Below are 27,408 nucleotides of genomic sequence, written 5' to 3' on the forward strand. Positions count from 1 at the left end.
TGCTCCTAAGCTGAATTTTTGTCTTTTAAAAACTGTCTGACTGAATAATACAGTAGTGCCAATCTCGGCAGCAGATTGTAACTGATGAAAGTACTGGAATGCTTCTCCTGTCGGCATGGTTCACGGCAGGGATTTTCTTTCGCACAAAGGGCTGTTTCTGTAGTAGTTACTGTCTTGTGTTTACTGAAATTTTTCAATGCATTCCTGTAGTGCTAACGCAATTTGCAGACCAAATAAGAGTGTATATCCACAAAGCTTTGCCAGTTGGCCAGCCATGCCTTTTACTACACTCCACAGCACGCTGAAAGCCAAAGGGTAGCCTGATGCTTCATGGTTTATTTCATGTCATTTTGAAATATTTATTCCCTGGGAACAGTGAGCTCACATTTTCTATCTACTACAGATTTATTTTTTTTTTTCCCTAGGTCAGCTGATACGTTTTTGTTTTAACACAGTTGTCTGTATTGACACTGGACTCTAAATCCTGTATAGTTAAGTCCTTGTTTCAAAAGGAAATGATAGTATGGACTATCCTCCTAGACAGTGAGGCACCATTTGAGTCCCTTCCTCACGTGAATTTCCTCTGAAGCAGTTTGGCTAGCTGAACTAATTTACATGAACTAATCTCACTGTATGAATTATTTCATCTTTCGCACACACAAAAAAACGGTTTAATAACACAGCCTCGTATGTCTTTATTATGGTAAAAAAAAAATCCCAGAGGGGGATCACTGGGATATAGGGGTTTATGTAGTGAGTGAAGAGTCTTCCTCCTTTACCAACAGTGGCAACCTGAAACCAGTTAGGAAATCCAAATATTAGTAAAATGAGTACAGAAAAGCTCCACTATCCAGTCTTCAGTTATGTCATACTGCTGTCCTTGCACGGAGTTAAACTGTAGTCATTGCTGAAATTGTTCATTAAGCTGTGTTTGAGAAGAAGCCCTGTTTCTAGCTACCTGTCTGTATGTAAATGACATTCGTGAAGTTGTCTTAGCAATCAATCCAGGAGAAGGCTGGGTGATTTGTCTGTGTTATATGGGGGTGAAGTAAAATCCTGAAGGTACTAGAAGCCCTAGGAAACCTCAGTTTTAAATCTGTAGTCTGAACTACCTTTTGGTGTGACTAAGTTCAAAATCCAGTTCTTTTGAAGCTACACCTGTGTTTAAAAAAAAAACAACAAACCCAACAAAAAAACCCCAAACAAACAAAAAAACCCCACCCCACCAACAAACAAACCAAAATAAAAAGCAAACAACCAAACAAAACCCCCACCACAGCAAGAAAACAAACAAACCTCCACAAAAGTTCCTACTAACACAGTTTGTACTTTGGATCTCCTCCCTTTTATTTTGTCCACGAGAGCTACTCTAGCATGTGCTACACATCTGTCTGTAGGTGACCAGAAGGATATACACACACCAGCTTTGAGCAGCGAGAACGCTTACCCCAGATCTGTGGGTCTCATTTCCACTGTGGGAAAGTTGAACCAGCTACTACGGTCTGGGTGGCAAAGTATGAGCAGGACCTCTGTGTCCCTGTAGCCAAAGGTGAAGGCACTGACTCTGATGGGTGGGAGACTTGGGCAGGCATCTGAGCACTGCCAAATCTGAAGTGCTTTGCTTGAGGGAGGACCTCTAGGGGACATCTAGGACCTCAGAAGGGTCAGGTGGTAGCTGAATGGGCAACTGTACTCCAAGACTGAAGGGGTCTTTGCACCTTTCCTCTTACCATGTTGCCTCTTTTGAGAGACGGGAAAAAAGAGAAGAGAGCTGCTAGAAAGCCCGATCCTACAGCATTCACCAAATGAAATCTATTTAACCCCAAACTTGATCATTTTCATTATGGAGAGAGGTTTTTCCATAACATGTGCTATTGAGGTTTTATTTGAAAATAGAAACAATTCTATTCTAATTGCATTCCCAGTGTTTTTCTTTGTCTCAGTGAAAATGGTCAGTGATTTTTCCCTAGACCTGGGGAGCAGATCAGTCCTTAGTCTTTGCTGGAGGACAGCAATTAGAAGTGCTGCTTTCTTTTGTGGCGGGAGCTGGGCACGTCTATTTTTAGAAACCAAAATCTGACAGTGATGCTCTTCTAGGTGTTAAAAAGTGGATGCATGATGAAAATATCCTGCACCTCATCTGTTACCTTTTTTAAAAAAAAAAAAAATGCCATTTTAAAAATTAATTTTCTTTTTTGTAGAAAATACAAAGGAGGATAAAACGAGACAACACTCAGAACTGAGATACAAATCCTAGGCAGGCACCTGACTGGTTATAGACTTTGATATCATGCTTGAACCACGAACAAAAAGAAAATGAGAGCAGTTTATTCTCCTTGTTGACCAGAGACCAGTGGTGCTGGCTGCCAGCAGGCGTTCGCCTCCTGTACTGGGCTGTTGCTCCTGACAGCCTGTAACAACAAAAGCTAAATATCTTTCCAGTCTTCAGCAGCAAAGTAGTTAATAAATTTTGGAGTCTGCGAAGGCTTGCAGTTATATAACAAAAAAGCCCAAACATGGGGCGGCTTTGCTTTCCTCATGCTTGAATCTGTTAATAATCTGCAAGTTCATACTGATACTCTAATCTGAATTTGGAACCATAATATGTCCTGAACTGGGGCATTTTTTTCCCTCTTCCCTTTGTTTGCTACACCAAGCACTTAATTAGTTTTAAATTAATTCTGGCTGTCATGTATAAGCCTTTCTGGAGAAGTATCACACTGAATTTAACCACTGTTGTGTGTTCTTTGCTGTTACTCAGCTTTTGATTAAAGGTCTGCTCCCTCTGCCGCTGCAGTCGTCTTTCTCAATTCTTACCAGTTTCATCGGTTGTTTGGATTTGACTCCATCGTTGTCCTTCTTTTAATAATAACACTCTTTTGGCAAGTCCTGCTATTTCTCTATTCTCTCCTCCTCTTTAATCTTGTCGTGCTTTTTTTCTCATGACAGGGTTTAAGCAGAAAAAGTACGCTGGAAGGCACAGGACTCCTGAGGTTAGGGCAAATTGTAATGTAATACCTGTGCTTCCTCAAAGGAGGCCTTTGCTGTAGTATTATAGTCGCTGTGATAATGCATGAGCCGTGTGCTTTTCAGTCATGCCGTCCAACTGAGGTGGTGTTCTGAATCACAGCTCCCTCCAGAAGGCTGTTTTTACTTTTGTCAGACAAAAAAAAAAAAATAATCAGAATTTGGTTTATTTGCCTGACTCTTCTGCCTGGAAGTTGATATTCTGTACTCCGAGTGTGAAACTCATGCAGACTTAGTGGAAAAAAAAAATTAATCACGCAGCAGGCATGGTTACTGCAACATTGAGCTGTCTCAAGTCAAAACAGGGCTGGAGGAAGAGCACACCAGAAGGACTCAGAGTGCCTGTAGGTACAGGTACTTTTGGTACAGTTATGAGGGGCAGTTCCCTCATGTTCCCGGGGGCAGAAGTCAGGGGGAAGGGAGTTGATGCTGGCAGGTGAGGTGGAGGAGCAGGGATGCTCCTTCTACACACCAGCCTGCCATCAGGTCTGGGGACGGCAGCAGAGCAGGAGATCTGGCTAGCCATGCCGTCGCCTGCTCAGCATCCAGAGAGTCTGGGAGATACCGTCCAGGTGCTGCGTGAATGCAGGGGCACGCTGCGCGTTCAGGTTTGGTTTCAGTATCTTCCCTGCATCGCAGAGTTACAGTTTTCTTATGCTTTCTTCTCCTTTTCCCTACCCCTGTGTAACCCAGGATGTTTTGAGTTGCACGCACCACGGTTCCTTCATTTCTTTGTTTTCTGGCATAGGGATCAGTCTCCTGTTGGTTATGAGAGCTGCAGGTCCTCCACCTAACTGATCTTGGCCCAGGGCTTTGCAGGCCTGAAGGCACTGAAGGAGGGAGTGAGGACCAGCAGCTCCTGCAGTTAGACCAGGCTGATGGTCCAGCTTCCCTGAACCCTCAGCTGTGCCAGACCTGCCTTGTTCCAAAGCAAGGTGTAGGCAGCCCAGTGAGAGGCAGCAGGGTACGGGCATGAACTGCAGTGCCTGAAGGCGCCTGACACTTCTTTTATGCCAACAGTAAAAATACCTGCTTCTGCTAAAGTAGCATGTAGGAGAGGACAAACTGACAGCTTGAGTGTGTCCTTGCTTCTTGTTAGAGGTGATAGTGGTTTTCAGTGTGATCACAGGAAAAACTCCTCTAATGTCATGTAAATTCAGGAACCCAAATGCAGTTGAAGCTGCAAGTGTGAACCAATGCATTCTTGCTTGATAAAGGTGGGACCCAGAGAGGGGCTGAATTCAGTTCTCGCCACCGTGTGAGCTGCTAGGATATTATGTAGGTTCTTGAGGTCCAGATCAACACATTTTCATGTTAGTTTAACAAAGGAGATATGATGTGGGAGGGCTGGTGTCCCTCCAAGCACGGCACAGCTAGCAAAAGCAGTTACGGAGCCTGTAGTTTCAGCATGGGAATGGTAAAGCGGCAATTTTTCTCACTCCCTGGAGAGCAGCATGGAAAGTTTTGATAGCACCTGGATGCTGGTGGTCATCAACTTGAGTAAAGATCTCTGAGCACCAGGCCACCAGCTGCAAGGAGTAGGACCTTGGGACCAGTGTGGGGACTAATGTGCGCTACCCGGCACCAGAATTCACACAGCTGATTTTGGTTTCTCATCATTCAGCATCTACAAGCTGAGCCCAGAGCACAATGTTAAATAAATGTGTATGTGTTTATGGCCAAATGCAGTAGTTTCAAAGAAGACTGGAGATACCTTTTGGCCTTGCATGTCTGCCAAGCTACTTCCCTGCAGCTCTTGGGCCACCTGCTGTCATCCAGTGTCCCTCTGTGGCCCACATGCTGGCTCCCTACATGGAGCTGAGGCAATCCACCAGCGCCTCCTTCATGACTGATTGTCTTGGGATAAGGAGATTTACTGCCCGGCTTAATGACTTGGCTCAGAGAGCGGCTGCTCACCTGCTTGGAGATCCACCACTTGCCTGTCATGTTACCTTGTCTGGCTGCCTGGGCAGGAGGAACATATCGGGGCTGCTTAATTTTAGAAGCACTAGTTACAGAGCAGTATCATAAGCAGTCCTTTTAGTGCCTCTGCATGGGATAAAGCTGTGTGATGTTGGGAAGACAACAGAGTACTGCAGCTGTGTTTCAGTTGCTGGAAAAAAAGGCAGCAAAGAAGCAGTGGGCGTTGCAAGGTGCATCTCTGACACCCAGATGCTAAAGCAACTTCTCTATAGCTGAACAAAAGATGCAGAGCACCTGCCCTGAAACACTGGGATAAACGTCTTTTATCTTCTCTTTCAGGTCTGGATTTATAATGAAGATCATGAGCTGATTTTAAATAATCTCCTTTGCTTGGATGTTTCGGAAACTCGCTCATCTGATCCACCTCGTCTCATGAAGTGCCACGGGTCTGGCGGCTCACAGCAGTGGACTTTTGGGGTAAGTGGAGGGGCTGGCATATAGTACACTGCTTGTAATTAATATCTCAGTAAGCGACAATAGCACTAACAGAAAATCAGGGTTGAGTTTGATGATGACCAAACCTCAGATGAACCAAGTCAGTTGTACTGGAGTAAGCCTGGTGTAGGTCTAGGCAGCCCCTACAAAAGTGACACGGGCTTTGGTGGCTGCATTTCATCCTGAATAAGACTTTTGCTGAGCTCTGGGACATGGAGGCCCTTTCCTTTGCAACACAGGAAGGTTTCTGTAGCTTGCTTTTTATTTAGCCTTCTGTTTGCTTGTGACAGCCACCCGTAGCACTTGTAGCTCACAGGGATGTGCCAAAGAGAACAAAATCCACCCCACAGCTCTTTGTTGTATTTGCAGGACTGGGAGATGGGAGCAGTCCATGTGGCAGTTTCTGCTTAGTGCTTGAAGATGCACAGGGCAGAGCTGAGCACTGACAGAGGAGATTTTTTGAAGTTGCTTCTGCCCTATAATTGCATTGTGTTAGTTAATCACTCAGAGTCTGGAGCGGCTGATTTCACAAAACTGAGCCAGTGCTACGTACACATGAAATTTGGCTCCCGGGTGTTAACTCGGAGGCTGCCCCCTCACGTGCCCTCGGCGTAGCAGTGAGTCTGTAGCACAAACATCGCTGAACAAAGCGGAGGGCACTGCCAGAACTGCCTGTAGTGCTTCAGGACAGCTCTGCCTAAACTGCCGTGGGGTCATACCACACTGCTTGTTGGCAGCACGAGTTCCTAAGTGCAGCCAAACACAGAAAGCTGTTGCAGTCCAGGGTGGTATGGAGATACAGAGGCAGACACCGTGTGAGCCCAGGGGGGTGTGTGCCTGACGCTCGCACCAGCAGTGCCACAGCCACGGCTGCAAATGGTAGTGGGAGTAGTGAGCTAAAAAATTCTGCTGCTGCTGAGAGACTATTCCGGGTTCCTTCAGCCTGAGTTAGTGGACAAAGATTTTACAAGACAGAGAACAGACAACAGAATGGCCATTGAAATGCAACGCACATAACTGTCGGGTGATACCTGTGGTGGTGGAGAATCTGGGCTTTGAGCCGGCCGGTGCCACTGGGTGTGCGGGAGGTGGATCTCTAACAGTGTCGGGTTGGTGCTTGTTAATGATCAACAACAAAAGAAAGTAAATCGAATATTATGATTGATTAGGAAACGAATAGGAACCAAAGCGGAAAAATGTCATCACGCCATTGTACTTTGCCTGTACTGCATGTGCTGGTGGCCTCCTCTCAGACAGGCTAAATTAGGGCTGGAGGAGGTTCAGATATGGGTGTCAGGGCAAACTGAAGGTGTGGGACACCTTTTCCGTGAGGAATATGTGAGCAGGCTGGGACTCTAGATCAGAGAAGTGAAGACTTATGAGAGGGAGGGGAAATATATTAGCTGTGTGATTCACTGAGAGACAGGCCGACCAAGCGCTGTTGGTTACAGTGCGAGACAGGGCTGGGGTGTTCTGGAGGAGCGTTGTGTGTTCTTGCCACGTTCTCCTGCTTCACTGGACATCTGCTTATGGCCACAAGCAGTGACACAGAGCCCGGCACGGCTGTTCTCACGTACCTGCTCCCTCCATGCAGGAGAGCAGGAGGTGGCTGCCCATGGGAGCTGCTGGGGCAGTGCAGAGAGCCCTTCCCAGACAGAAAAGGGGCCCCCAAAGTGCCTAAAGCAGCTGCAACAGGCTGTTAGTGGGGGGAGATGACGGGGTCCTCTGGGGGAAAATGAGGAGAAGGATCTGTTTCCTGCTCACACTTGACTAGGGTCTGGCCTTGCCCTGGTTGGTGAGACCCGCTGTGACAGCTGCCTGTCACCCTGTGTGGCAGCGCCCCGGCGTGCGGGTGCTGAGGGCAGCGACGTTGCTCGGGCTTGGCCGGGTGCGGAGCAGGGACCTGGCTGGGCTGCGCTGTAGCTTTGTGGGCTCCCTCTCTGCTGAGCGCTGGGGAACGGTCTTGCTCATCTCTCCACCTCATTAACAGACTGTGGTATAAAGGAAGTAAGAACGGGGTCCCTGAAAGGCGTGAGAGCCTTCATTTCAAGGCCTGAACGTGGTTATGGGATGTGCTGTGCTCTGGCTTTTAACTGTGGCTGCTGTGGGTATGGAGGCTGCTGAAAGGCTCATCTGTCAGGAAGGAGCATCCCCTCCCCTTAGGCATCAGTTTGACACTGGAGCAGAACAGAATTTTTAATAAATAAATCCCATCTGTCTTTCTCCTCTAGAAAAACAACCGCCTGTACCAGGTCTCCGTGGGGCAGTGCATGAAGGTGGTAGATCCACTTAGCCACAAAGGGTACGTGACCATGGCCATCTGTGACGGGTCCCTTCCTCAGCAGTGGCATTTTGAGAGCTGAGACAGCGAGGATGCGGCTGAGAAGTGTTAAGCCAAGACCTGACTCCCTTTCAGCCATGATTTTAAGTCATTCTGGAGGGCTTTGCGAGGAGCCCTTAGCTGCTCACCCGGCCCAACCATTGCAAGGACCCTTTAGAAATCCTCTGCTACGAAGAGCTGTGTGCGTGAGAAGGTCCAGGGGGGTCACTGGTTCCCGGTCAGGTGCAGCATTAACAGCAGCAGCCCTACTGCAGAACAACAGGTAGAAGTGCAATTTATCGGCGGTTCCTTGGATTATCCTGGATTATTGAACTGTTTTCAAGTAAGAGAAATTATTAGAGCAACGTAATTTAAATTGTGAGATTTTAGCTTTGTGAATCTTTTAAATGACGATGGCAGAAAGCAGTCCTCTTCAAATATTTCATGTGCAGTATCTCATTAATTTACGTTTTTAGTATGGTTTTATTGGCCAAATTATTTTACTTTTTCTGGAAAATATTTTTATTCCTTTTTTTCTTCTGAAAATTGTCATTTGTAATATTTAAATTTAGCTCTTAATTTACAATTTTAGGACATTTCATGTAGTTTAAATTCTTAGCTGTCATTCGTCACCTCATATTTAAAACAAAGTAACTATTACAAAGTCTATTTTGATGACTCGTGACAGTAGCTGCATTTAAAATAAAGTATCATTTTTTTATTAATCTGTATGGCTTTACTCTTTGTAGCTATTGGACCAGAAAGCACCAACTAAGAGACTGAGGCAAACTAATGTTTGCACAATTTGGGACTTCCCTCGTTTTCACTCCCTTTCCTTGACAGCCGGTTCTTTCCCCCTCTCGCACATCTTGGAAGGTTTGACACATAATTTCTTGGCTGTTTTTTTTTTTTTTTTTTTCTCCACCTCTCGGTTTCCCTTCCCACGTTCATTTATTTCACTGTTTACCTTTCTTTGACTTCCTGCCTCAGCCCCGGCTGCTTCTTCAGTGTGTGGAAGCTGCTGCAGAAGAAAAAAAGCTGTTCTTACCCAGCGTATTTTTTCTTAGCCACGTTGGCCTTGTTGCTCGCGCCGCAGTGACCTGCTGTCCCAGGAAGCCTGCAGTTCAAACGCTGGCGGTGCCGGGACAGCCTTACCCTCTCGTTTGGGCAGTGGAAACATTTTCCAACTGCACGAATACTCCGGCATCCAGTTATTGCCATTTTGGCTGGCGTGAGGCAAATAATGATAACGATGGAGTAATTCTAGACCCACGCCTTCCCGCAGAGAGGAGAGATTCGCTTGTGACAGGTTGCGTTTGGTCCTTCAGCTGTCTGCCAGGGTGACCACCTGAGGGGCAGGAGCGCGAGAGGAAGAACACGAGCAGGTAAGAGAGGTCCCTTGTCGCTGCGCAGCTCCTCGCCTGGGTCAGCAGTCGTGGAAGCAGTGAGTCACGGGCAGGGAGGAACCAGGTAAGCAGGGTTCAATTTTAAACCACAACAGTGGGCTGACGTGGAAGCTCGTCCAGATGAAGCATTATAATGGGAATAATTAAGTTAGGCAAACGCCAAGTTCCTTCCTACCAAAACCCAAATAAATCTAAAACCAACCCCTGCCCCCTTCAGCAGCTGTGTGTCTGTGCTAGGCACCTCGCTGGGCCGGCGGCCCTTGCAGGGGCACCCGGGGTCTGGAAATCAGTTCCCAAAAGGCTGTTGCAGGCGACATGGGGCTGCTCGGCCCCGGGGGCTGGGACAGGCTCCCACCCTGCCAGCTCACGGCGGCCTCCACGTAAACCCCACCAGCACGCTGTGCCGACAGCTCGCGAGCGGGTCCGTGCTGCCTGTCCTTGCACAAGGACCTGCTTCCTCGGGGCGACACCGACACCGGGGTGGCTGTTGTGTATGGAATTAATTCCAGTCCTTGTTGGGGGTGAAAGGATGGGCTGCAGCATCGTTTACGCTGTGTGATTAACCCCGAGTGCTCCCATGAGCAAGTGTGAAGCAGCAGCAGTGGGTGCAGCTGCTCCCAGCGGGGCGCGGGGCTGTCCTGCCGGCGCCGTTGGCTCTGGGGCTGAGCGCGAGCTGTGCTCTGCCTTTTTTTTTCCTGGGGCCTTTATGTTGTCTTAAAAAAAAAATAACAAAAAATCAAAACCCAAACAAATCCTCGAACAGGCGAAGCAGAAGCTTGCTTTATTCATGGTCTGAGGCTGTTGCCACAGAGAATTTTTGACCTTTTGCTCCCGATGAGGAAATTTGGAGGCTGCTGGTCAAAACCAGCTCAACACGTGTGGTCTTTAAGCGTGCACTAATTGACAGGAGTGTAGACTTGATGGACCACCAAGTTGCAGCTGCATTGTTCCTTGATATAAGGAAGGTAAATATTCTCCCTCATTCTTATATAAATAATATGCTTTTTTTTTCTTTTTTTCTTTTTTTATTAAATTAGCACTAGCTGGGTTTGCAGCGCTGCATGCCTGGGCCGGCGGCTGCAACCAGCGTTCATGGGGGTGGGCTGAGCCCTCCTCCGCACGCCCAGCCACTGCCAGGAGCTCGGGGACCATCCTGGTTTCCAGGAACAGACGGAGGTGACAGCATTTTGGATGGTGGCCGTTGTTTCTGCAGTGAAAGATTTTTTTTGGCGGTATTTGTTCAGCGCTGCAGCCGCACAGCCAGGCCATCGCACACAGAATTTGACCAAGCGAGGGTTATTAGTCTGGTCTGTGAGCAGCCAGTCCCGGAGCAGTGCGGGCTCTCAGCTAAGCCCTGCATGGGCTGCCTGCGCGGAGGTGGAAATTCATTGTTTTAGTCCCATATTTGAGTGACCCCTCACAGCTGATCCTCGGGCATTTGGCTGAAGAGGAAGCATAGAAGGAAAAGCCTTATGCAGGGTTAGGTGCTGTTGCAGCACTCCTTTTCCCATTGTCATACTGAGATATTTATTATTGGTAAAGAAACTGCGCCTGGGACTGATTGTTTGTGTCAAAGGTTTCCTTCTTGATGAGTCATGGAGTTTGTCGTGACTGTGGCTGACGGCCAGATGCTGAGATCGGCTTTGCTTCATGCCGTGCTTCTCTCGTGTTTCTGCAGTTGCCCCAGCTGCGCTGACCCGTGCCAGGGCCAAGGTGGGCACTCGTGCTGAGCCACGGCTGTGCCGATATGTCTCCGGTGTCAGGCAGTGTCATGGCTTGACCCCACCCAGCAGGATGGGGAGAGGAGCAGGGGGTGAAAGCAAAAAAAGCCCCGTGCATTGAGATAAAGAGAGTTTAGTAAGTAAAGCAAAAGCCGTGTGCGAGCAAAGCAAAACGAGGACTTCATTCACCACTGCCCACCGGCAGGCGTTCAGCTGTCTCCAGGCAAGCAGGGCTCCATCACACGTAACAGTGACAAACGCCATCACTCCAAACGTCCTTCCCCCTTCCCCCTTCTTCCCCAGATTTACATGCTGAGTGTGACAACATACCGTGTGGGATGTCCCTTTGGTCGGCTGGGGACAGCTGTCCTGGCGGCGTCCCCTGCCGGCTCCTGGCCCACCCCAGCCCGCTCGCCCACGGAGGGGCGTGAGGAGCAGCAAAGGCCCTGACTGTGTGTGAGCGCCGCTCAAAACATCCCCGTGTTGTCAACACTGCTTTGCTCACAACTCCAGAGCCCGGCTCCCTGCCAGCTACTGTGAAGAAAATTAGCTCCATCCCAGCCAAAACCAGTACAAGCAGAAGAGAGTAGTTCCTCTTTTTTTTTTTGCAGGTTTTCTGGGGAAGCCCTGGTTGCAGGGAATGGTATCTGGCGGGTGCTCGGGACTCGGCAGCGCCATGTAAAATTCAGGGCTGCGCTGGAGAAGAGCTGATGGCAGCAGACACCGAGATCCTGAAAGAAGGAGAAACCAGACACCCCAAATGAAAACAGGAGGATATAATTTATAGATGTAAAATATTTTTATTTGTAAATGCTGATCTTCTAAATCTGTTTCCACAAATTCCAAAACCCATAACACTCTGTATACTTCAAAAAATTCTTTTTTTTGTGGTGTTTTTCTTTTTTTTTTTGCCAACATTAGATACTATTATACAGAACAGAAAAAACTGTAGGACAAATACTGGTAGGATGTTGGAATATTGTACAAGAGAAGAAAAATATTCAAGAAACAATTTCATACAGCTATTTATCAAGAGAAAAATATATACAATTGATTTATTCTGTAAGATAAAAATACATCATGCCATATACATTACAAGTTCAGAACTGTATTACTGAATATACCAACAGTTTACAGTCCACTTTAATTGTGCACACAAAAAAAAAAAACTTCATTTTTTTTTTTATATTTAGCCTGTGAAGTGTCAGTACCAGAATTTTAAGTACAAAATAAAAAGCTAACCTGGTTCAAAATGCTGATTAAATTTCTACAAGCAAACACAAAACAGTGTTTTATTTTTTTTTAAAGAAATGTAAACAAAAAACAATCCATACAAACACATCTTTAAATTACATTTTCCAAACCCCTATTGCCAGAGTCCTGCAGCTGCATGTTACATCTAATTTTTTTTTTTTCCGTGTTTTCCTTTTACGAAGGCTATCATCATCATACCATACCATACCATACCATACCATACCATACCATAGCGCAGCGTAGCATAGCGTATCATATCAGACTTAAGCTCCCACTACATGATTCTATGCTGTTTACATGGTTTAATGCCGGCCGAACGCTCACCTAATCTCGACTACTTTTGCTGAAGAAAAAACGATGTCCAGCCTCTATTTTGGGTGGTTTTAGCAGTTATTCACAGTTATCACAAATTGTAAGCACAAAAAACCTGACTTAAGAAATAGGGATGCAACAATATAATACAAATAAAATTAATCTAAATTACCCAAACATCTACAAAAGTCAGAGTTGTAATATACACGCCCTTACCAGGCTTAAGGTTTACTTAAAAAAATTCTCGTAAGACCACAGTTGAGACTGCTTGAAACATAAAAAACCCCGCTCTCTTTAAACTGAGATTTTGGTTATTCCGTAATTGTAGCCACGTGTCTGTTAATACATGAGCTCATATTGTAACATCCCTATTGACGTTTTATAATAAGCACCCGAACTGCTGCAGAGTCTGGTAGCATTTGGTCAATAACTATTTTTATACTGTATTTTTTTTTCTCAAAATATTTACACTTTTGTACAAAGTAACAGAGTTTGTTAGTTCTGCAGGTAACAGCAGCAGCTTGGCTTTCTTCTAACTTTCTTTTTAAAAATAGCTTCATTCACTTATTCAATAATAAATACAAAAAGGTTCTCTTATTTTACAGAAATCAAAAACTACAATAAACTGACTCATGGAATCAAGTATTTAAATGTATTTTAGTGCAAGTTATTTTTTCCCTTAGCTCTATCCCTAAGGAAGTCGTTTCAGTACATTCCTTGTTCAGTGGTGTCTACTTTTATTTAAAATTTTTCTTTAATTAGAGGGCCTGCCCCTTTATCAAATAAGGCTGTGGCCAGCACTTTGGACTTCTCCCTTTCGCTGGTGATTTCAGTCTTACATTCATAGATGCCCACCTGCACGCCCGCAGGTCGGCCATCGGTTCTTTGCCCAAGTTACACAGTTTCTCCTTAGTGAGCTCAAAAACAAAAGTGCTGGACCATTCTGTTAATTCAGTTTAACCTCCATGTGTCTGGAAAGTTTGCTTCGGATTTTGCCGGCTTGCTTCTGGTGCTTGTTTGGTGTTTTTTTTTTCCTTTTGAAATACTTGAGTAGAAATCCGTACTTCCAGAAGTGATTTTTTTTTTTTTCTCCCCTTCAAAAAGGCAACAATTTTCTGTCGACAAAATCAAAACGTGAATCACTTCTTCCTAGGGACAAGCAACCCTCAAAGACAGCAAGGAATGCATTCTAGTTCATCCACTTTCGGCAGTTTACAGCTCCACAGTGACATGGAATCTTGTGCTGGTCATCTTCAAAATCAAACTTATAGTCATAGCACAGCTGGAAGAAGAAGAGGCGGGAGAATGGTGATGGAACAAGCGGGGTTTGTCACGGCTTGTACTTACAGGTTAAAGAGCAAAACACGCCGGAGGCTGCACTGGTGGGGATGGCGCGGTTTGGAAGGGAAGAGGGGAAGGAAAAGGCCGCTCTCCCCCACCCCAGCACAAACAAGGTGTGCTCCTGACCGCCGGAATCACGGAAGGATCTAGAAATGAATGCGAGCAGCAAGAATGAAGCAAAACCCAACGAGAGCGCCATACCTCCTCCCCCTTCTGGATTCTCCTGCTGGAGCTAATGATAATTTTGTGTCCTCTCTCAAAAGTCACCACCTCAGCCACGCAATTCGGTGCGCACGAATGGTTGATGTACCTACGAAAACAGAGTTTGAACAAGGTAACCTTTTAAGGAAATGCATCCCTTGAGGCAAATCTAAACCAAACCTTAGAATGACCTCAGCTTCAGGGGCTCACTGACATTCCAGATATAATTACATTACTTTGTACTTGTTTCTTTACCTAGAAAATGTCAAAAAAAATCAAACGTTAAAAAAAATTCTATTCTTTCTTCATAGCTGCCGCGAAACATAATCAAAGATGAGCAAAGCTAATGAAAAAGAAGACATTATTTCAGCAGAATAGTCCAAAGACTGAATGTACCAGCTTGGAGAATAAAAACCATTGAGAAAGCCACAAACTTGTGTCCCTGACACACAGCCCCCGGGCAGGGACAGGGCTGAGGCCCCAGAAGGACATCAGAGATCTCTGCAGAGCCACCCACCTCGCAGGGCCTCCCGTCAGCGTGGCATCGATGACGTGGTCATTGTCAATGCGGAACATGTACACGCCGCGATTCTGGAAAACAGAATTGGAAAAGAGACTCTTGTGGATTTCACGTAACTGTCAACGTTTAAAACGCAGCAGCAGCGTGGACTACGTCTGAGTGTCCTCCTGCAGCCAGGACCAGACTCTGCCCCTGGCGCCGGGTGGAAGCGCGAGTCACACGCTGCCCCGACCCTCCCTGGTTTGTGGGGGAATGGATGGGGCAGAAACCCAGATCCGGGCGAATTAATATTTCCCTAATAGCTTCTGTAGGGCTTCTCCTCTGGGCCCCTGCCGTGCTTCACAAACACGTGCTAATGGTTACAATAGCACTGAGTTACACAAAGGAAGTTGCTTAAAATTTGAAGAAGTTCTCATTAAAAATTGAGGTCCTGACATCTCTGTCAGAACTCTCTTTGTCCTCCGGGACAGAGGATGTGTGTTACCTGCCTGGCCAGGGAGCTGTGAGATTTATTAAACATTTAAATACTCTGATCCTGTGACAAGAAACACTGTAGACGCCTCTGGTTATATTTTTAACCTATTGCACTTATAGCACAGCAGGAAACAGAAATGGGGGATGTGAATTCATCAACTAGAAGAACAGCGTTTGTTTTGTTGTATGAACATTTGAAGGGAGAAAGAAACAGTCAACAAACACCACCCGTACCTGAGATTCATAAAGCTTCTCTTTCCTGTTTGCTACCTCATTCCGGATAATAGTTCCGATATATTCAATGACCATAGTGTGCTTTTCAATGTCTCTAGCAGCATATAAGCCCAGGCCCTGCAAAAAGTATGTTATGATTTACAATTCTGTAATTAATTTACATTTTCACTGCATTCCTCACTGTGCCCCAAAACCGTTCCTGCAGAAAAACACGTGAAAAGTGAACGACGCAGACAGAACAGAGCAGCGCACATCAGCCACTGATGTACCAGCCCAGATGCAGCACCCGCCTGACGTTCAGTTTCCGAGAAGCGAGAAGATGTACTTGGCTTCTGTCTGGTGGGAAAGCTGCTCTGACAGCTCTGACATCACACTGGGTAAAGAGTGTAAATTCACTGAAGAACAAAACGGGCCTTACTACAACGGAGAAACCCAATAGGAACAGAGCAGCACAGTTCAGTCCAACCTAAAATAAATAACAACTGTGTTCACACACAGCGAGATTCGTTACAAAGCTGCTGCAAAATAGTCCGTGGAGCAAACCACCAACAGAAGTACGTAGAGCAACAAATTTCTTCTTACGATGAACGCAAACAAGTACTGAACTCTCCATGCTGGTCGCAAGCCGCTTTACTCGGCTTCTCTGAGCATGTCATACTTCCACTGTATATTTGTGGTTTTATGAAGTTTTACTAAGTTTTTGAAAAATATGCTAACCCCCCGCCAAACCTGAAAGAAACCTTTATCCAAGACGACTGTAACAAATGAATTTTTGAGATATTTACAATAATTAGAAAGAAATCTTACTTAAGATAAATCTGTGGAAGTCATTCGCCACGTAAAAATGGCCAATTTTGGGATGAGACTTGAAGGAATTTTGCAATAGCCGTAGCTTCAATTTTTCAATATAAAACTTCGATGTAAAATATATTAAAATATTAAATTTATATGAAATATAAAAAAAATATACATAAAAGTATAAGCAATTTTTAAAAATATAGATTTCCTAAATGAGAACTGACCTGAATACGAGAGCGAGCTAGATACACGTTGGACTTCCATTCGGTTTTCATTTTGCGGTACTGAGAGGACTTGGAATGGACGAACTGCTTACTGTAAGGCGCGTTCAGTTCTCCCGTAACTGTGCTCTGAAATGACTTCGATGTGCTGGTGCTATTCAAGGTGTGAGGCCTGTAGGAATTGGGCATATAACAGGAAAGAATACAAGACAAACTGAAGATTTCTCCGAAAACAGCCCCAAAACCCAATAAAAATCCTCTGAGACGTACAGACACTTAAAGCCAGCTAGCATAGACACAAAGCAATTCCTCTGCTCGGGGCATGCACATACACAGCCAAAGACGACAGGGTTTGTAAGCAGCAGACGAAAGCACAAATAACCCTAAGCAGCCTATAAACCCTGGGCTGTACTATGTGAAATTAAAACAAAATACCTTAACACAAACCTCTTGACATGGGTACTCATTTTAGGCTCGGCACGGGCACAGCCCGTGGGGTTGATGGCAAGAGGGAGTTCCATTAAGGGGTTTCGGCCATAGCGGAAAGTGTAGTTCTCGCAGGCCTCAACCCCTGGCAGCTGCAATAAAACAGAGAAAAAGACAAAAAATCCAAGTAATTATACGTTAATCGTGCGTAACAAAATATTTACTTTTCCACGCTGCGTCCTGTTCCCCTTCTCATGTGTATATGAGATACCCGAAAATTTGGGGTGATCCAGCAAGATCCAGGATGGCGAAGACTCACCGATTCGGCAATCCTGGCCACTGCAGAGACTGTCAAACCAAAGAGGTCTTCACCCTTCAAATAGCCGGGAAACAGCTGGAGCATTTCAGATTCTTTTCTAACAGAAGCAACGGGCTCCAAGATTTTATCCCACACACCTACACAACCATACGGGAAAGAATTACAGTGATCAAAAAAATAAAAGCCTATCGCACTGGTTTTACAACGAATGCCTGAGGGTATCAGGAACCAGAAACCAATACTGAAAAAGCATTTTGTCCTTGGTTGCACACACAAACAGGCTGGTGCTTAAAAAGCAAAGCGGAGAATCATTTGGAAAGTTGCTATTTTGTCCCGAACGAAACCCTAACACGCAGGACATTTCTACCGCGCCCTTGATTCTTGGGCATGGAGCAGCACGGAAACTTTCAGTTCTCTGACAACAACGAAATAGACAGATTCTGCTGAGAAAACCTGCATAAAGTAGAAGATTCTGAAAATAAACTATATATTCTATTTCCGTTGATTGATTATAGTCAGCTCTCCATTGTACGTGGCTAATCCTCTAGGCACTGGTTGGACTGGGCAGAGCGAGGCTGAGGGGTTAGGACCCAGAGCGCCGCTGGCCACGTGCCCGTTCCTGTGCCATGTTCCTAAGACCTGCCCATACGGTTATGGTCTCGTGTACTCTTCACCCTGCCAGAGACAACGTTACCCGCCCTGGCAACCGCGTGGTCCGCTCTGCTCTCTTTGTATTGCCTACCAACTTCAGCACAGCTGACTGGAAGATGACTGAGTAATGACATTGCATTTAAACAAAGTCACTCTTCATGAAAGGAAACCTACACTGACATGCCTCCTATTTTAATTCATTTTCAATACTCAATGTTGGGTCTCCTCTGTGAACTTGTAACAGGTCTTCTTAATTGCTGTTGGAGCAGGTCCAGAGGAGGGTCACCAAGATGATCCGAGGGCTGGAGCACCTCTCCTATGAGGAGAGGCTGAGAGAGATGGGGTTGTTCAGCCTGGAGAAGAGAAGGCTCCGGGGAGATCTTATTGCGGCCTTCCAGTACCTAAAGGGGCTACAGGAGAGCTGGGGAGGGACTTTTTACTGGGGCATGTAGCGATAGGACGAGGGGGAATGGCTTTAAACTGGAAGAGGGTAGGTTTAAATTAAATATTAGGAAGAAATTCTTCACTCTGAGGGTGGTGAGACACTGGCCCAGGTTGCCCAGGGAAGTTTTGGCTGCCCCATCCCTGGAGGTGTTCAAGGCCAGGCTGGATGGGGCTGTGAGCAACCTGGTCTAGTGGAAAGTGTGCCTGCCCATGGGAGGGGGTTGGAACTCGATGATCTTCAAGATCCCTTCCAACCTAAACCATTCTACGATTCTATGATTCTAGAAGGTTCTTCAAAGGTGTGCTCAGTCTTCATAGCATGACAGTAAAAACGGGCCCTGGAAGCTCACTATAAGCATTACATTAGAACAGTGCCTGCAACATGTCATTTGAAACATCGATCATATCTGATAAGTAGTAACAAAACAAACATCAGAACCATTGAAGTCACAACCTTCGTTCACAAAATTTACCTTTTGGTGTTGTGTCAGTAAGGACCAGATCTTCATGGCCTTGCTCCACAACCTTGATGACAAATAACGGGAGCCCGTCCTTCTCCTCAATCGAACAGAGATAGCGACAGCGTCTGTTTGCGTATCTCATGCTCCAGTACAACCGGCTGGCCTCGTAACCCACGGGGAAGAGGGCCTTTGAGGAGTGGAAGGCCTGCATCTGCTGTGGCAGCAGCTGACCAACTGCATGGAAAATCAGGCTTCCCACGCGGAAAGTGTGGTCACGTTCTCCTCGCTGAACGATGCTGGCGATCTGCCGCACTTCGTCCCGCTGAACGTAGACCCTCCTGAAGACTGCAAAGTAACTAAGCTCTTGCTCATGAGTTCCCTTTGGTTTGTGCATGGGGCAAAGCATGGTCTTGTCTTTAAAAAACATACATTGTGCTTTAATGGCACAGGTAAAGTGATAAATATTGGTGCACCTTAACCTGTGACAACCGCTGGTGGCACCCATTTTGTGACAAAACATGCATTTCATTTGCAAGCCTCTCCGCAGTGCTAGTTCCACATTTATTAAGGCACCAGCTTGTGTCTCGTAGACTTCTGTAGACCAAAGAGCACAGTTCAAATGGACCCAAAGGTCTAAATCCAGGTTAAGAAGCCTTGCTGGTCCATCAGTTAATCCATCACCTTCCTCGTGACAGAAGCAACATTTCCTATAGTCTTTAGGCACAGGATCTGGTTTAAGGGTTGTGCCCAGTTTTTTAAGAAATTCATCTATTTCTTCTTCGCAAGGAGATTTGAATGATCCTTTAGGAATCACGATCTGAATGCTCCACTTCTTCCATTTCATACCTTTCCATTTCTTACTTGGAGGCCGACAGTCGTCAAGACTACCGTGTATTGCTTTTAACCTAGGTTTTAGCTTCACCGTTACCTTAAGCTCATCGGGTTTCGCCTCTACCTTGGCTGCTTCAAACGCAGGGGGGAACATGATGGGGGGTGATGACGGGGGAGAAACTTTCTCCTGCAACTGAGGCAGACAGTGGACGTCCAGCGTGGAGATGTTGTTGCTGTACTGATGGAATGCTTTAGGCGGCCTGTCTTTCATCGGCGACTGCGGCAAAGACGGAACTGATTCCTGATAAACCAACAGAAAACTCTTAAGAAATAAATCCCAAACCATTAATCATTAAATGTCTCTTGAAAACACTGCCAGGTCAGAGCTGAAGAGGCTACACAAAAAATCATGATGCAGCAACAGAGAAAGACGGAAATTACCCCGACGCGTGTCATCACAGCTTACGCCGAGATACAGAGCAAAAAAAGTTCTCCCAGTCAACCTAGAACATGGTGCCCTTTAACACAGAAGGGGAAACACAAATAATCCTTTGTCCCGGGGTTTTGAATGAAAAACTCATCGATTGCCCTAGACGAGCTAACTGACAGATTTTGTTCTTATGTATTTATAGAAAGTTTTGTAACAACACAAAATAATCTTAAAATATGGGTCACAGAATTACTTTAGAGAGTAAGCATCTCGTTATTTGGTAGACGGGGAAGATTTGGAATTAATGCCACATATTTTTCCTGGAAACAAGTAAGGAGGAAATTCCTGCAGGGCTGCAGATTAGTCATACACCTTGAGGACTTAACTATTCACTCAGAGTAAACAAGAATTAAACCCACAGAGATTTGTTAAAAAGAAAAGGGAGAGAAAACAAGAACAACAAAGGAAGTTTAGATTAAAAAGCGCTTAATGTGGCTTGCATGATTAATCTTGAAAGAGTAAATGAAGGGATCAAGAGGCTGAACATGACATTTAATTAACTTAATTATGTGCATGCTGATGCACTTGTGCAGAAATGTTACCCTGTTTAAATACTAGTGAAAATGAGCTACACGGGACACTAAAAGGATGAGGATGTAAACACATTTATCTTCTCTTCCAGTTTTCTTTTTTTATTTCTGGAAAAATAAGAAGGATGCGTTTGAAAGAAAGCTGCATATTCTACAGTAAATATAGCACTATGAGAAGATGTGAATTAGGTAATGATTAAAGCACATGGCCCATTCTGTCCACTGCTTTAGGGGAAAACAGGTAAAAGTAGAAACCAACAAGAAGTACTCAAAAAGTTTTATCAAAGAGCAAATAAACTTATCAGGATCATTTAGTCTTGAATGAAGACTATTCTATTTTAATGATTAAATGAGGAGAGATAAATTTATCTTCCCTTGAAACAGAATGAACCTGGACATAGCAAGAACCAATGCCCTGCGCGGCAGCACTGCGTTCCTCGGAGGTGGTGTGCATCCCAGCAGTGCCCGGAGCTGGAGAACCACAGCACAGCAGCCGGGACCACCCGAGAAAAACCCTGGCCTAATTCCACTTGAAATGGAACAAGCTTCTTAAAACATTTTTTCCCCAGGAATTGCAACTTCTTTTTCCTCGTCGCTGCCAGTTAGCAGGCTCTTTAATAAAGTTTTGGTAATTAGGGCTTTAAAATGGTTACTTTGCCCAAATAAAGTAACTGAGTAAGATTATTTTTCCAGTTACATCGAACAAATAAAAGTCTATTTGCAAACTTGCTGTTCAGCTATTATTTGCATGGTTGTATGGTTTTTTACTGTAGAAGCCAAATCACAATGCAGAAAATAGCCCTTAAAGATGTATCTATGGTTTCACAGAGAAGCCCAGAGAAGTTAAATTACTACTGTTCGGCCATGCATCTCTGTCAGACAGAAAGTTCTGCAAATACGAATTTAACTTCATGCTGCTGGTTCAGAATCTCAACGGCCGAATATAGAACAATTCATTTCTAAACTTCTAAAGCAAAGTGCAAACTCCCGCCTGTCCCCCCTTCATTTCTGTCTTCAAAAAATAGGTGTCATAATTTCTGCTTACCAGGGTCTGCCAGCAGTCGATACTTACTTTGTTCTCTGAGGTTTTTGCTTGCACAGCTGCTGAATAAAGAAGAAAGCAGTTGTTGCTACAGAATACGATGTCCTTCATTTTATCAGAGCCTTCTTGGGAATCCTGGGAATCAAACACGGAGGATTATCAGAAGTGCATTTTAATACCATTCTTCACATAATAAATATCATGAAACAAGTCTTCCAATCTGGCCAGAAACTCTTTATTTGTAGAACATTTGTGAAATAATGAGCGACACTGTGATATAAATACTTGATTATTTGACAGATCTAACGTTACCACCACCTACAACCTTGTGCTCCAGCACTTCTTGCCTTTAACAGAAGTTTAACAATCAAAATAAAGCATTCTATACCATGCACCCATCTGCTCCATAGGCATACTTGCAAAGTACAATCTATTTTCTTGTACCTTTAGAGAGCAAAAGAACGTCTCATTTCAACCTAATCAAAGACAGATCATACTGTTTTATCTACTGATCCATCTGCCAAACATTACTGGGAATTCAGTGCTTCTCTGACTACACGAACCCATTACTTTTGTATATAAATTTTGACGATATATCTCTGTTGCATAATTATCTCAATCTCATTCAAACAAAGAGCAATGGTACTTTTTTGAGTGACAGTTCCCAGTGCAAATACTCCGTACTTGCGGACAGCCATAAGGAGCAGCTTGGGATAGCGTTTCCACAAGAAACAATGTAAAATACAAAACAACTGAGATGGAAATCTGACTCCTGCTCAAAACAGTTTCAGTATTTTTGCTCTTCTAGTACTTTCTGACATGACGATACGGTGCTGCCTGACAAATAGGCTCCTTTTGAACTAAGGTCCCTGCAGCGGTCATGGAAGGAGGTCAGCAGCAGAATTCAGGAAGCTGCCGTATTTACTGAAATTCTTTTTATGGAAGTAACAACTTTGACATTTCTCATTTCTACTACCAATGTGCTTCAGTGTCCCATCCTGAAACAGGACACATAGAAGGGAGATGACAAAGAAACTTGGAAGTGGTATCAGCTTGCATGACAAGTGGTAGTCTCTGCCTCACCTTTGTTTGCTCATTGACCATCACACACAAGAAACCATACTTCCACTGCAGTACCTGTTTAAGGAAAGGCAGGTCTTTGAAGGACTTCCGCACACCGCTACCAAGAACCACAACTTTGCAATGAGAGCACCATCGAGGTCTCAATGCTGAGCCTTCTGCAATATTCTGACCGTGATCCTTATAGCCAGCTACGCCTAGAAAATAGAGAAGTCTGTTAGAAGCTGTATCAGATTAAACCACATTTATGAGAAGTCACAGTATTCTTCAGTGGTCCAGAGGTGTAGCATCCTCCTGGCCAGGGCATGGAAAGCAAGCACTAAACTAAACTAAACATCATCCTGATGGGGAAATTGTTTAATCTAGCCCAAAACCAACTGTGCAAACAAGGCAAAAATACGTTCTTGTGTAAGAAATGAATAATGAAACCAACATAGGAATACATGCTTTAACAATTGTGTCAAGTTTTCCAGCAGAGGAACAATCTTTCTGAATGATGGATTTACAATCAGACGGGACAAAAAAACCTAGCAAAGTTGGGGATTACTGGAAAAAATACCTCACTGACAGTGACATAGATAACGTAACAGAAATCAGAAATGGATCAGACCTATTCATTTATGGTTAATATCAGGAGCAGGTTCACACATACTGACCACATAAGAATATTTAGAACAAAAATCAGTTATTTAATTCTAGAGCATGAATTTATGAGGCTGAAATGCCTTAATACTGACTCAGTTAAAATTTTGGTACTGAAAACTTAAAAGAATGAATGCCTACTCACCATTGCTGTTTGCAGGAAATGGCACATTAGGTTGTTTCAGTCCGTAAGACCCCACAATCCTGGCAGGTCCCATGGATCCTGCCTGAGGACCCTGAAGCAGTAAGTGTGGTCTGTACTCCATAGACGTGTTCACTCTGTGACTGTTGGCAGCTGCCATGGAGGATGGGACGTCTGGAGCATTACTAACCTCATAACTGTTGGGAATTCTGACGTGAAGCAGGTTGGAGAATGCCGCTACAACGCTACTAATGTTCTAAAAACAATAATAAAAACATACCTTTGTTTTCATCAGACAGGCAGTAAGACAGCAATAATATAAATTATTAGAAGATTAAAACAGCTGCTTTATTATACTATAGTATAACCGCTTCAGATTTGTATATATAAAATATATTAACTACTGGTTTATTTCATATATGTAACACAAGCTTATTTCTTTTACCTCAGCAGCTGTGGGATGTAAAGTAATTGCTACAGATATAAGGCCAGATTTAGGACCATTCTGGGATGGTCCAAGCTGAGAGGCAAAGAAGCCAGAACCAGGCAACGCTCCTGAACCGGGTTCTGATTTTATATAATTTCTTTTGGCTTCTGAACCTGAAAATAAAATGAAACACACCAGGTTAATCACACATACACGTGAATGCCAAAAAAAAAAAAAAAAAAAGCCTGGTTCTAATTGTCTGGTCTGCTGCAGTCTCACCTTTTCCAGTACTGCTTGGTAGGATGGGAATGATGGGAGATGGTACAGGTTCTGGGTTCTCCTCCTTTACAACTGACAAGTCTGGATACCTACTTATTTCCATTCCCACCACACTTTCAGGAGAGGAAGAAGGAACAAAGCTGTCGGGAGTGTCCCTGTCCTCACAGTGATCTTGAACCCTGAAATAAAACCCCAAAAAAGGTGTTTTGGAAAACTTTTGGATATGGTTTAAAAACCTTTGGTAAGGCAAAGTTATAAATCATGACGTGGAGCTACCATGAACTTGCTTCTTGCTACTAGTCATGGAACAAAATTATGTGGCAGGCCGTTACTTGTAGGTATCTCATACTCCATTGCACACGGTGGTTTCTTGGGAAAGATACAGAAAGAAAAACAGGCACTAACAAAGGCCAGGCTCCATCATAGAACTGCCTGTTCCCCACGGCTCCATCTACCCGTTAAGTGTGTTCCATCGGTCTATCCTTCCATGCACAGGCTTCAGTGCTTCAAAGCCACCGAACTTTTGGTTAGACAAGTGACAGGGAGGCAACAGGGAAGATCCCTGTAGGGAGACTAACGTTCTAGCAAGCATTTCTCACACGGTAACAGCAACTGAGTGGAGCTGGGGAGTTTTCAGGCTGACTCTTGCACTGTACTGTTGTCTGGTACAGCAGTCATGGTACAACAGTACCAAGTTGCTCCAGGAAAAATATAAATGTACACAGTTTTCTTCCACTATTAATAGAGCAAGGTAATGACTTCTTAACAACCTAACAGGATCCAGAGTCCAGCAGTGGCAGAAGTCACCTTTTTCACTCTGCTGCTCTCTACATGTGGAATGTAAGAGTTATCCAGGACAAATAATCCCACTAAGTTCTCTGCACTCTGTGGCTGTGCACAATGGATTTTGTTTCTTCACACCTTCAGTCTCATCTCTTATTGAAAGATCACAGAATCTGCTCCAAATACGTATTTGAAGATGTCAAGGAAAACCTACCTTAACTCCTCCTGATTGTTGTGAGGTGGTGTTGGAAGTGAAGCAGGAACATCCACAGTTTTAGGACCCTGAGCCATTGCTCTTGCTAATAAATCATCTTGTGGTCTGAAAGGCAACTGGAACTGCTTTGGTCCCAGAGCTTTGGTAACTAAAAACAGAAATGCACAGCACAGTGAGACATCTGTACAGCTCTTCCACTGATACACACTCTGTGCAGCAGGGTACTGGTGGCTCCCTGATACAACCAAGGCATGGCAGCAGATGGCAACACCACTCTCATCCACTTGTAGTTCATAAATTTTTGACCGTTCATGATTACTCTCCATATTTACAAAAACCTGCAAATGTTGAGCAAAAAGGGCTCAAAAGGCTTTTGAGTGTGCCTTCTGCTAGTATGAGAGGATTTTTGCTTTACTTAAAAAAAAGTAAATCAACAACTTCGTAACAACAGAAAAGGGGTTGGAAAAAAGGATTTTAATCACTGAACAGTCCTTAGGAAAAGGCAGTAAGAAGTTTTATTTAATAGGAAGTAATCTCAGTTGACCAAATTACAAGTATCAGAAAATAAAAAATGACTACATACAAAGCCTGCTGAGGACACATTTCAGGGAGACTGCTTTTGAACTCACTCAACTAACTGGTTAGTCATTTGTACATAAAAAAAAATGATCTGAAGGTTTTCTTCTTCATTTCTTAAGAGTGCTTCTAGCTCTCAATATGTTTTTGAAAAGGAAAGGGAATAGGCTATCAGTTGACATACTGGTGTAAAATACTGCTGGATAATAACGATTACAACCTTAAAGAGGTTAGGCATACCGTTTTTGTAAAAGACAACTATATAACTGAAAAGCATCCCAGTTATCTGTTTTGTAATTTGCTGCAAACTTGACTCATGTATTATGGAAACAATACGTATTAGTCTTACCATCATGACCTCCTAACATACCAGCCTTGCCAGCAAGTTCCTCAGTGGTTGCGAAGCCATTTACCAATTTCTGGCACGCCACTGGAGGTGGTGTGGGAGGAAGAGAGGCTGGGGGTGTCGGAGGATTGCTCAGGTTATTCTGCTGCACGAGATTAAAGAACCGTAAATCAGCCATGGAACGCAAGGTGAAAACTTGCCTTGTTCTAGCACTAGATAATGTAACCCACTCACACATGTTGACACCCAGGGGTCGTGCGGATAAACAGCGACTGTTAATTCTCAAGTACGTGATCAAATACATAAAAGTATCTACTAGAAAAGACACAATGCTATGCTTTCCTTCTATCAATATTATTGGAGAAACAGTTTACACGAGGAGTACACATTATTGAAAGAAGATATAGCTAAATTATTTACAGAAAAGCATAAAAAAGCATTTCTAGGAATGGTTTGGGAACCCCAACAAGTTCCTACAGTTGAAGCAAAGGTCTGAACTTGAGAGAGCTATTCCACCGTGACTCTCCACCACCATAAACAAGTCAGCTTACCCAACGCTCGCTAAAAGGGAAGCTACCTCACATTGAGCACAGGCTGAGCTTTCACTGAAGCAGTTACCATGGAGAAGCAGATACTCTGCACGTTCATACTCCGGGCTACTTCTCACTACCTTACTTAGCTGCCCGTATTTTAAACAAAAATTAAACGAGAACTTCAGTATCTGTTCTCATTGCAGTCATGCCTACAAAGCTAATACTTATTATTCACTTTTGACCACAGTAACTATTTCTGCTAGGTCACAGTCTCATCTTAGGTGCCATCTAAGGCTGGAGTAGACACCACTGTTTTTTCATAAGTTACTAAAGTTTTTATACTAGGGTAGCCAAGCAGCAAATTTGATTCTGTCTGTTTGCTGTCTTGCTGCTCTCCCCATATTGCCACTCTGATCTCAGAGACTGAGTTTTAAATTCTGCATGTTATTCACTCATCAACAAACAGTCTATTTTGTTCAGAGTTCTCAGGTTCTTAGTTGGGGCTTAGTGGACAAATGAGGAAAGTCTGTTTCCCATTTAATTCACATTAAGAAATGCTTTAATGCTTTCAATCACTTTGCAAAGTACTGAGAATTCCGCCTTTTCTGCTCCATAAAACTGTAATTACAATTTTCACTATTTAGCATCCAGTTGCAAAAGGAATATTTGTAGTTTTTAATTAGTTAACACCACAGTTTCTAGAACGGATTCCCACTTTCAGAGAGTAAAACAACGGTAACTATGTCACCGCTGCACCATCTATCTAGTCTTCGCAACAGAAAATGATTTTCTTCTGGTTGCATAAAAGGCAAGAACTCTAACCAACCAGCAGTAATAATGTCAGGAACTTCTTTTCCCACAGAGAGCACACAATGGAAATCCAGATTAAAACCGTACCTTGTAAATGAGCTGGGAATAGTAATCCGAAGCCCCATCAAGAGTAGC

General features: G+C 44.2%; 2 protein-coding genes across 2 annotated transcripts in view; one reads left to right on the top strand and one right to left on the bottom strand.

Moving 5' to 3' along the window:
* GALNT11 (polypeptide N-acetylgalactosaminyltransferase 11) overlaps positions 1-7,864 on the top strand; it is a 38,783-nt gene extending 30,919 nt beyond the window's left edge. Inside the window, exons 10-11 of the mRNA XM_009886770.1 lie at positions 5,290-5,427; positions 7,677-7,864. Coding sequence (XP_009885072.1) covers positions 5,290-5,427; positions 7,677-7,808 — 270 coding nt within the window. The 3' untranslated portion in view covers positions 7,809-7,864. The remainder of the gene's footprint in view (positions 1-5,289; positions 5,428-7,676) is intronic.
* Positions 7,865-12,486: 4,622 nt separating this feature from the next.
* Positions 12,487-27,408, bottom strand: part of KMT2C (lysine (K)-specific methyltransferase 2C) — a 155,141-nt gene continuing 140,219 nt past the window's right edge. Inside the window, exons 44-58 of the mRNA XM_009886782.1 lie at positions 25,934-26,075; positions 25,009-25,156; positions 24,012-24,190; positions 23,751-23,905; positions 23,309-23,561; positions 22,579-22,718; positions 21,472-21,576; positions 18,561-19,680; positions 16,993-17,129; positions 16,683-16,825; positions 16,251-16,419; positions 15,229-15,345; positions 14,518-14,591; positions 14,001-14,109; positions 12,487-13,740 (exon numbers count right to left, since the gene is read on the bottom strand). Coding sequence (XP_009885084.1) covers positions 13,648-13,740; positions 14,001-14,109; positions 14,518-14,591; positions 15,229-15,345; positions 16,251-16,419; positions 16,683-16,825; positions 16,993-17,129; positions 18,561-19,680; positions 21,472-21,576; positions 22,579-22,718; positions 23,309-23,561; positions 23,751-23,905; positions 24,012-24,190; positions 25,009-25,156; positions 25,934-26,075 — 3,084 coding nt within the window. The 3' untranslated portion in view covers positions 12,487-13,647. The remainder of the gene's footprint in view (positions 13,741-14,000; positions 14,110-14,517; positions 14,592-15,228; positions 15,346-16,250; positions 16,420-16,682; positions 16,826-16,992; positions 17,130-18,560; positions 19,681-21,471; positions 21,577-22,578; positions 22,719-23,308; positions 23,562-23,750; positions 23,906-24,011; positions 24,191-25,008; positions 25,157-25,933; positions 26,076-27,408) is intronic.

The sequence above is a fragment of the Charadrius vociferus genome, unplaced genomic scaffold (genome assembly GCF_000708025.1).
Source record: "Charadrius vociferus isolate BGI_N301 unplaced genomic scaffold, ASM70802v2 scaffold255, whole genome shotgun sequence".
Classification (NCBI taxonomy): Eukaryota; Metazoa; Chordata; class Aves; order Charadriiformes; family Charadriidae; genus Charadrius; species Charadrius vociferus.